This window comes from Dipodomys ordii, unplaced genomic scaffold (assembly GCF_000151885.1).
Source record: "Dipodomys ordii isolate 6190 unplaced genomic scaffold, Dord_2.0 Scaffold45, whole genome shotgun sequence".
Classification (NCBI taxonomy): domain Eukaryota; kingdom Metazoa; phylum Chordata; class Mammalia; order Rodentia; family Heteromyidae; genus Dipodomys; species Dipodomys ordii.
In genome coordinates, this window is record NW_012267261.1 from 7,858,007 (window position 1) to 7,868,150 (window position 10,144).

At 39.3% G+C, this 10,144-nt stretch overlaps 1 protein-coding gene across 1 annotated transcript in view; it reads left to right on the plus strand.

Moving 5' to 3' along the window:
• Positions 1-7,723, plus strand: part of Ubxn7 (UBX domain protein 7) — a 65,464-nt gene extending 57,741 nt beyond the window's left edge. Inside the window, exons 9-11 of the mRNA XM_013019504.1 lie at positions 2,453-2,846; positions 2,974-3,053; positions 5,813-7,723. Coding sequence (XP_012874958.1) covers positions 2,453-2,846; positions 2,974-3,053; positions 5,813-5,974 — 636 coding nt within the window. The 3' untranslated portion in view covers positions 5,975-7,723. The remainder of the gene's footprint in view (positions 1-2,452; positions 2,847-2,973; positions 3,054-5,812) is intronic.
• Positions 7,724-10,144: the final 2,421 nt, after the last annotated feature.

Here is a 10,144-nt window from a genome sequence, read left to right on the forward strand (position 1 = left end):
GTGTGTGTGTGTGAGAGAGAGAGAGAGAGAGAGAAAGGAGAGGAGAGGGGGGAGAGAGAGAGAGAGAGAGAGAGAGAGAGTCCTGGGGCTTTAACTTATGGCCTGGGTCCTATCCTGAACTTTTGTGCTCAAGGCTAATGCTCTACTACTCCATCTACAGCTCAACTTATGGCTCTTTGCTGGTTAATTGGAGATAAAGTCTCAAGGACTTTCCTGCCCTGGCTGGCTTTGAATGGTGATCTTTTTGAGTAGCTAGGCATGAGTCACCGAAGCCTATCTCCAGTGGATGTATTTTTATTGCTTTGTTAAAAATTAGGTGGCTCTAGCTGTGTGATTTTATTCCTGGGTCTAATAATAATGCTCCTTTGGTCTTCCGGTCATTTTTATGTCTGTTCCAATTTGTTTTTGTCACTAAGGTCCTGTAACATAATTTGAAACCTGGTATTCCTCCAGCATGTATTTTTTAACTTAGAATGGCTTGTGCTATTCAGGGTATTTTATGTTCCATATGAATTATTGGATTGATTTTTCTAATTCTATAAGCAATGACATTGGGATTTTGATAGACATATCCATCATTGAGTCTATAGGGTACTTTTGGTAGTATGGCCATTTCCACATTACTCTTCTGATCCATGAGAATGGAAAGCATTCACATTTTCTCTGGTGTCTTTAGTTTGTTTAAGACTTTACAGGGGTGGGGCTGGGAAGGTGGCTCAGTGGTAGAGCGCTTGCCTTGTATGCATGAGGCCCTGGGTTCGATTCCTCAGCACCACCTAAGCAAAAAGAAAAAAGCCAGAAGTGGCGCTGTGGCTCAAGTGGTAGAGCGCTAGCCTTGAACTGAAGCGCTGAGGGACAGCGCCCAGGCCGAGTTCAGGCCCCATGACCGGACCCAAAAAAAAAGAAAGAAAAAAGAATTTATAGGGTATTTTTTTCCTGCTTTTTGGTTGATACCTAGATATTTTATAGTTTTTAGGCTGTTGTGAATGGGACTGTTTTCCAGATTTTGTTCTTCACCTGTTCTCTTTTGGTGTATAGAAATATTATTTGTTTATTTTTGTGTCAGTACAGGGTCTTGAACTTGGGGCCTGGTTGCTGTCCTTTAGCTCTTTTGCTCAAGAAAGAAGCTCTAACACTTGTTACAGCTTCGCATCTAGTTAATTGGATATAGGAGTCTCACAGGCTTTTTCTGCCCGGGCTGGTTTTGAATCATGATCCTTATATCTCAGCCTCCTGAGTAGCTAGGATTACAAGAGTAAGTCACTTGATACCTGGCTAGTATTTTGGTTTGTATGTAAGAAATCATTGCTAGAGGGCTGGGAAGGTGGCTCAGTGGTAAAGTGCTTGCCTTACATGCATGAGGCCCTGGGTTTGATCCTTAGCACCACATAAACAGAAAAAGCCAGAAGTGGCTCTGTGGCTCAAGTGGTAGAGCTCTAGCCTTGAGCTGAACAGCTGACGGACAGCACCCAGGCCCAGAGTTCAGACTCCACGACCGACAGAAAGAAAGAGAGAGGGAGGGAGAGAGGGAGGGAGGAGGAAGGAAGGAAGGAAAGAAGGAAGGAAGTCATTGCTAGAAAAGTAGAATGATGATCAAGTCAGACATCTTTTACTGTTGTTTGTCCATTTGTTGTTGTTGGTGGTGGTGGTGGTCATGGGGATTGAACTCAGGGCTTGGGTGTTGTCCCTGAGCTCTCTTGCTCAAGGATAGTGCTCTACCACTTTGAGCCACAGAGCCACTTGCAGTTTTCTGGTGGTTAATTAGAGATGAGAGTCTCATAGACTTTCCTGACCTGGCTGGCTTTGAACTGTAGTCCTCACATCTCAGCCTCCTGTGTAGCTAGGATTATAGGTGTGAGCCACCAGCACCTGGCTTGTTTGTCAATTTAAGAGTGTTTTGGCTTTATAATGTAAAAGTTTAATTTTTCCCTTTCTTGGAAAGGAATAAGCTGTTTTCCTAGTTTTGCTCATCCTCATGTGAAATATGCCTATGCTTGAAACAACAGTGTGCTAGATGCTATGATAGCTTTTTACTTTTGTTTCTAAAGATAATCCATTTCACTTTGGCTTTGTAAGACTAAGTTCCTGCCCTCAGATGACATAAAATTACTGTTAAAAATACTTTCAAGGACCGAAAATGTGGCTTAGTGGTAGAGTGCTTGCTTGCCTAGCATTATGAAGCTCTGGGTTTGATTCCTCAGTACCATATAAACAGAAAAATCCAGAAGTGGCACTATGGCTCAAATGGTAGAGTGCTAGCCTTGAGCAAAAAGAAACTCAGAGATGGTGCCCAGGCCCTGAGTTCAAGCCCCAGGACTGGCAAAAAAATTTTTTTTCAATGGAAAACAATAATGAAAAATAGATTACTATGATTTTTATCCTTTTTGCCTTGATTTTTTTTTTTGGTTTAACTGATTTCTTTCTGCCTGTGTTTTATGACTGCATCTCACAGGAGAGCCTTATAGATGCCAGTGAAGACAGCCAGCTAGAAGCTGCCATCAGAGCCTCCTTGCAAGAGACACATTTCGATTCAACACAGACAAAACAGGATAGCCGTTCAGATGAAGAATCTGAATCTGAACTTTTTTCTGGCAGTGAGGAGTTCATATCTGTTTGTGGTTCTGATGAAGAAGAGGAGATAGAGAATCTTGCCAAATCCAGAAAGTCTCCCCACAAAGATTTGGGGCATAGAAAAGAAGAGAACAGAAGGCCACTGACTGAGCCCCCAGCCAGAGTTGACCCCGGAACAGCCACTAACCACCAAGTATTGACAGCTGTGGATACAGAGATCCTGGAGATGTCACCTGAAAAATCAGATGGAATAGTGGAGGGGGTAGATGTAAATGGTGGGTTACAGAATAGACTCCTTTTACTTGAAACTTGGATATTACTGAATTACTTGATTTACCTATTTAAATTAATCTGTCTTGAACTCTTCTATCTTTTATTATTGTTACTATTATCTTCCCTTAGGACCAAAAGCACAGCTGATGTTGCGGTACCCAGATGGAAAAAGGGAGCAGATCACTCTTCCAGAACAAGCTAAACTGCTAGTAAGTGTATCTCCTTTGAAGCATTTAGTGAAAGCAGAGAGAAATTTGTTTTCTTTTTTCTCTTTTTTTTTTTTGGGTCCAGTCATGGGGCCTGAACTCTGGGCCTGGGCACTATCCCTCAGCTCTTCAGCTCAAGGCTAGCGCTCTACCACTTGAGCCACAGCACCACTTCCGGCTTTTTTCTTTTTTGCTTATGTGGTGCTGAGGAATCGAACCCAGGGCCTCATGCATGCAAGGCAAGCACTCTACCACTGAGCCAGCTTCCCAGCCCCTCTTTTCTCTTTTTTTTGTTGTTAGTGCTAGATGTTCATCCCTAGGCCTTAGTCATGCTAGGCAAGTGCTCTACCATGAGCTGTATTGCTAGTCCAGAGAAACAATAATTAGTAAGTCCAGTGAGCATTGCCTGGTTCTTTGCTATGGGTGTAAGCTCCAGTATGTAACTGGAAACTTGATTGTGGTGAATCTTATTTGTAATTAGTGTATTTCCTTCTCTTAGGCAAGTCATGGACCAGTGAAAGCTTTTCTATTCTGTAACTATGGAATATAAACCCAGTTGAAATTACTACTTCTGACAAAGGAGTGGGGTTATTTGATGACTACAGAGGGAGAGAGAGTTTGGGTTTCCTAAGTATTTTTACTGCAAAGTGGTTAAGAATAAAGGCCATCTCCCTGCTGAAAGTTGTGAAGTTTTCTCCTTTTGACTCTACTAAATGTGCTTCTCCTCTCTCTGTAAGCTGGTGGCTTGGTTTACTTCTCAGTTTGCACATGGCATGATCCATCATGGTGATGCTCAGGTTCTTTTCATCTAAAACCCACAGCTTTCCCTCTGGAAAAGAATGAGTGTAACTAGCTTTGCTTAGCCTATTAATAAAACCCTCTTTTTGTCAGTCATCTATATCCTACTATTCATTATGGCTAGAAGTACTTTAACTGATTCTTTGGGGTTTTTGTTTGTTTATTTGTTTGTTTGTTTATTTTTTTAGTACTGGGGCTTGAACTCAAAGCCTTGTGGTTGCTAGACAAGTGTTCTACAGTTGAACCATTCCCTGAACCTAAATTCTGGTGTTTTGTTTTACTTGCCTGGTTGTTGTTGTTGTTGTTGTTGTTGTCGGTGGGGCTTGAACTCTGGGACTGGGCGCTGTCCCTCAGCTCTTCAGCTCAAAGCGAGCGCTCTACCACTTGAGCTACAGCACCACTTCTGGTTTTCTGGTGGTTTATTGGAGATAGGAGTCTCACGGTCTTTCCTGCCCAGGGTTGATTTTGAACCGTGATCCTCATATCTCAGCCTCCTGAGTAGCTAGGATTACAGGCGTGGAGCCACTGGCGCCTGGCTTCTTGCCTGATTCTTGAAGACTGTGTGACTAGATCTGGCCTCTGGTGCTAGTAACCTATTCTGTCTTCCTGTCTTAGTGTTTGGAAGAAAATAGAGAGGAGATTAAGGAGAGAGCAAGTACAGTAGGTCCTCCTTTATGTACCCTTTTAGTTAGCATGGTCAGTTGTGTTCTAAAAACATTAAATAATTCATTAAACTATAATTCATAAGTTTTAAATTACATACCATTCTGAGTCACATGAATCATTCCTTTGTCCGGGTTATATGTGCTACCTAACTGTGAGTTACTAGGCATCTTGATTTTCAGACCAACTGTTAATAGTATCGTAGTGCTTGTTTTCAAGTAACCCTTATTTTAAAAAACAAAATAATTAGGTTTAAAAAATACTTATACTTGGGGCTGGGAAGGTGGCTCAGTGGTAGAGCGCTTGCCTTGCATGTCTGAGGCCCTGGGTTCGATTCCCGAGCACCACATAAGCAAAAAGAAAAAAGCCGGAAGTGGTGCTGTGGCTCAAGTGGTAGAGCGCTAGCCTTGAGCTGAAGAGCTGAGGGACAGTGCCCAGTCCCAGAGTTCAGGCCCCATGACTGGACCCAAAAAAAAAAAAAAACAAATAAAAAATACTTGTAATGTCAGTAATTATTTAGTATCTTTGTTTTACTTAATGGTTCCAAAGCTTAAGAGCAATAATACTAGTAATTTTATTACAGTATATTTTCTGTTTTATTATTATTCTTTATCATCTCCTGTGTCTCTATGATAAGTTAGACTTTATTGTAGATATATATGTACAAAAAGTTATGTATACATAACTTCGTACACACACATAAATACTACATACAGGATATACTGTTTGCTTTCAGACATTAGCTGGGAATCTTGGGACCTGTCTTGCAGAGATATGAGCACTACTATATAGACCATTCTTTTGAGAAGTTTGATTGGAAAGCTGGATGGAAGAATGAGCAATAGATAGAAGAAAAATAATGGTTGAGGAGACTGAGCATGTTTAAGTATGATAGTAAGCATCTATATAGAGGAACATTGAAGAAATTTTAATGGGTTATTCTGCAGTGATATGGTTTCTGCAAAGACTGTAAGGAAGTCTTTGGACTGGCCATAGATAGAATGAAAACCATATCTTTCCCTGATGAAGTTAGGAAGGAAACCTAATCAAATGTTTAAATGTGGTACAATATTTTATAAATTTGAATTTGCTTGCATATTGCAGAGTCAGTAATAATTCAGTATCACTGGAAGCTGTTGGATATAGATTTATCTTGGCCCTTAAGAATAATCTTTGGATATCTGAAAGAATAATGCTTTGTATTCCATCTAATATGATAAAGTGGTATTATATATCCATTCATGAATGTGCTGTTACCTTTTATTTATAATGATGTTATATCTGTCTCTTGTTTCTTACAGGCGTTGGTAAAGCATGTCCAATCTAAAGGATATCCAAATGAACGCTTTGAACTACTCACCAACTTCCCTCGAAGAAAACTATCTCACCTGGACTATGATATTACATTACAGGAGGCTGGCCTTTGTCCTCAAGAGACTGTCTTTGTACAAGAAAGAAATTAACATCATGGCCTGACCTCTCTCAGCTTACCCCTTTTTTCCCTTTTCTCGTGAGATACCATGTTACTAAGTAATGCATTTTGGCTCATAGGACCATAGAGCCAAAGTTGGGCAAGCAAGTCACCTGCCTTCTCTTACTCCTTGTTCTTGTCTATACTCAGTCTCTTTCTCCCCCATTACTTTTTCCTCCTTTTCTCTTGCCTTCAATTTTCTTCTTTTTCCCTCTTTCTTTCTTCCCTAATCTGGTGACCAAATGGAAGTGTAAGGATAAGATCTTCCCTAGTACTGGCAGCAGGAAATGCGTCCCATGAAGAGGTCATTTGCACGGCACTTTGGGATCAGATGATAATGCGTTCAGACTCTTTGACAAGAAAACTGTCCAGATTCAGAATAAAAACAAGCCCCTTTTCTGTAAGCTCCCATTTGTAGTTGGGAAAAGAAATTCTTTCAACACAGTAGGAAAATATCTTCTGACAAAATATTTAGGCTTTCATTTACATGGAAAATACCTCCCTTATAATTATTGCTCACCATATTCAGTCTTTATCCCAGAGGATTCCTATATTGAAGTTACAAGAGTTATTTCCTTAATATGTGTCATTGGCAGAGTGAGTGCTCAGTGAAGGATGTGTAGCATGGGGCGGCTTTCAATGTCCTAGCTTGAGAGAGCTTTCTTCATTATTACTCTATTAAGTATATTGATCCTGCTAGTCCTAGAGTACACATTTAGTGAGCATAATGTGATTGGTGTAGGGAGGTGCTTGCTGTTTTTGCCAGTGCAGCATATTAGTTCCTTTAGCTCCTCGTTGTCTGGGTCTACAGTGATCTGTAGGAAGGCAGCTGTTCGATAATCATGCAGTACAATGGCTTGTGATTGTAACCACTGTGGCTATTGATTGTCCTATGTGCTTATAGCATACTTATGTGTGTCCCAGAGGAAGAAGAAAAACATGCAGCTGAGAGTTGCCAACCATGTCCCTTGGTTAGAAGTGATTCATTTTTTTACCCCTGGTTGGAATAATTACTGAAAGGCTCTAGTGACTGATGGATTTTGATCCTCACAGTTTTCTTTCGGAAGAAATCAAAACTGAAAGTCTCTGAGGGGAAGACCTTTAAAGTCAGCTCATAAGGCAATAGCTAGTAAGAGGGTGGGGGGTTGAGAATTACTAGTAATCTTCAGATGTTGCAGGGGGTTTCTGCCAACAAAAGCCACATTCAAATAGTAGTTGGTGAATGCTCTTTTCAGTATTATTTCAAAAAGGCCATCTTGAATATGTATAATGCTTTTAACTTGTCAGCATCACTATACGCTCAGTTTTACCTTGAGCTTTTAAGTACTCTAATGAGGTAATAGTGATCTGGTGACAAAATCAGAACTTCTAACTTATGCAACCATTAAAATAATCTAAATGACTTATTTTGTCAGTTGGGGATTTAGATTAATTCTAATATTTAAGGAACATGAATTACTGCTCAGAGACCTTTAAGTTTCCATCTACTTTAAGATTGTTCTCTTGGCAAGTAGGGGATTAAAAAAACAAAAAAAAGATGCTGTGTATTGCTTGTACACAATACAGTTTTTAATGGCTGGATTTTTGAGGATCCTTTCTGAAGAATGGATTATATATCTTCTCAAGGAAATCATGGAAAGTTGTTATTCTTCAGTGAGTCCTTTTGAATTAATGTTCTTTTTTTTCTGTCTGTGTAAGTGCTATGTATAAGTATATAATTGTATAAATATTTATAAATATATTTATATAATTACAGTTTCATTTATACCTTGAGTCAAAGTTCCCTCTTCAGATTGGTGGCTGAATAATACCACTTTGGTGTTTTTAACAGACTTTCGAGGCTTAACTAGCAGCTCCTAATTTATTGAGGAAGTGACTTACACTTTAATTCCTCCGTTATGTCTCAGAACTTGGATAGCATACTTACAATCTGAGGAACAGAGCTATAGACTATCAAGGGTACAATGGAGAGTAAACACTTATTGGTAGTAGTTAAGGTCAGAAATCTAAAACTTTAGGGAGGCACAGGGTAAGCAGCCTGGGTATGCTCAGATTTGTGCTGTGCTGGACCCTTCTTTAATCCTCAGCACACTAAAAGCTAAAGCCCAAATCAAAAAAATGAAGTCAAGAACTTTCCCTTTAGGACTCTCTCATCCTCTTACCCACTAGCTTTTCTTCATAAAACATATCTTGAGAATCTGAGGCAGCATGTTTGTAAGTGAGAGGGTGTAGTTCTTTTTTTATGTGCTCAGCACTGGCCTATCTATGAGAAACAAAAGTGACTTTTTCAACTTAAGTTACTGTGGATTGCCCACGTATATGATTTAAATAAGAGACTGGGCATAATGCAGTCATCCAACTTAGATATAATGATGACTGTAGAATACAAGATGTAGAGAGTATCTTGAGAGAAGAGTGTTATTATCTTGGGTTTGATAGAGTAGACTGTGTGGGAGGTTATGATTGTCCAGTGGAAGAGTAAATAAGAGTATTGCCTTGCTCATGAACTTAATCCACATAAGGAGCATGCTTGCTTAGTTTGCTTTATTTCTGCTGCAAGTTACTTTGCTCTTCAAGGGAGTGGTGTCATTAAATAGGTTAAATGTGGTCAGTCAGGATACTTAAAAATAGTTACTTCCTATAAGTTACTTCCTATAAGTAACAGTTTCAAAAAGAGTTTTAAAAGATGGAAAATGAAAAGAACAATATACACTGAGCATAGAAGAAATACAGGGAGATAGGATGAAAAGTAATGAGAAAAACAAAATGAGAGGAATACTTTTTTTAATTTGATCCTAGGAAGGAACTAGAGAAGAAAAAAACAGTGGCAAATGAGGGGAGAACAAGGAAGTAATTTTGAGCAACTGACGTGTTATGTACTTTATGAGTATTGTTTCCTTAAGTCCTCCTATGAATCCTATAAAATGTATATTTTCATTTGATAAATAAGAAGAAGGGTGGAATTCATGACTTTGGTCAGGTCATAGCTAGTATGGGCAATTCACACTTGAGACCCAGAGTCTGTCTTCTGTTCAATCCATGCTATCTTTTCTTCTGTTAGGGGAATCATTTTATCCAGAAGTTAGTATTCTTGCTATTGGGCTCTATAAATTATCATCTGGTTTTGTTTTCTTACATGAAAAAGAATATTTAGTTATCGTTTTAATATTCCATCCATGCTAGATCACTGAACTAAATCCTCTGTAAATGAGTTGTTTGTTTTATTTTTGGGTCCTTGCACTCTGGTCCTGGGTACTGTCCCTGAGAGTGTTTTTGCTTTTGTTTTTTTGCTCAAAGCTAGTGCTCTACCACTTGAGCCACTGCTCTACTTCCAGCTTTTTCAGTGACTTATTGGAGGTGAGTCTCATGGACTTCCCTACCTGGTCTGGCTTGGAACCACAATCCTCAGTTGTCAGCCTCCCCTGAGTAGCTAGAGTTACAAGTGTGAGCCACTGACACCAGGCTTCTGTATATGTTTTAAATTCTATAACATTTTACTTTCTTGCTTGTGTAAAGCAGCATTACCTATTGAGTCCTTAGTCAAAGCTGGAAATAATGTGTAATCTAAGAATATGATTCTTGGCAGTCTCAGTTAAGGTGGGAAACTACACAGGAAGTAATTAGAGAACATACAAATGTTTACCTTTTGAAGTTGAGCTAATTATAATAGAAGTTTAGAAATGAGAGAGTAGTGTAGGTGGTAGTTAGGGAATTTTATAAAGACTGAAAAGTGGTAAACAGTTCAAATATTTTCAACTCACCTGTATTCTTTATTGTCACCTTTTGCAACTGCTAGATTTTAGGGCATTAAGTTGTAAATACCCAAGTGGGAAAGGACTATTGATTCCCAAGACTCAGAATTCTTCACTAGCAGAGATCTCACTTGAACACTTACAAAAATATCAGAGAAAGTCACTAGTAACTGAAAAATGTAGGAAAGATCTAATTTCTCCATCCTATTATGCATTAAGTATACAATACATTATAAGTTCTGTTGTGAGTGGGGCTGTTAGTTCCATAAAGTGCAAATGTACACCTGGAACTGCAGCCTTTGCGGAAACTCCAGGGACCCACTGGACAACCACAGGTGTCCTCTAAGAAATCTCATGCATCTAGTCTCCCTTTAGTATATTATCCTCAGGCTGATTAAAAGTGTGCTTAT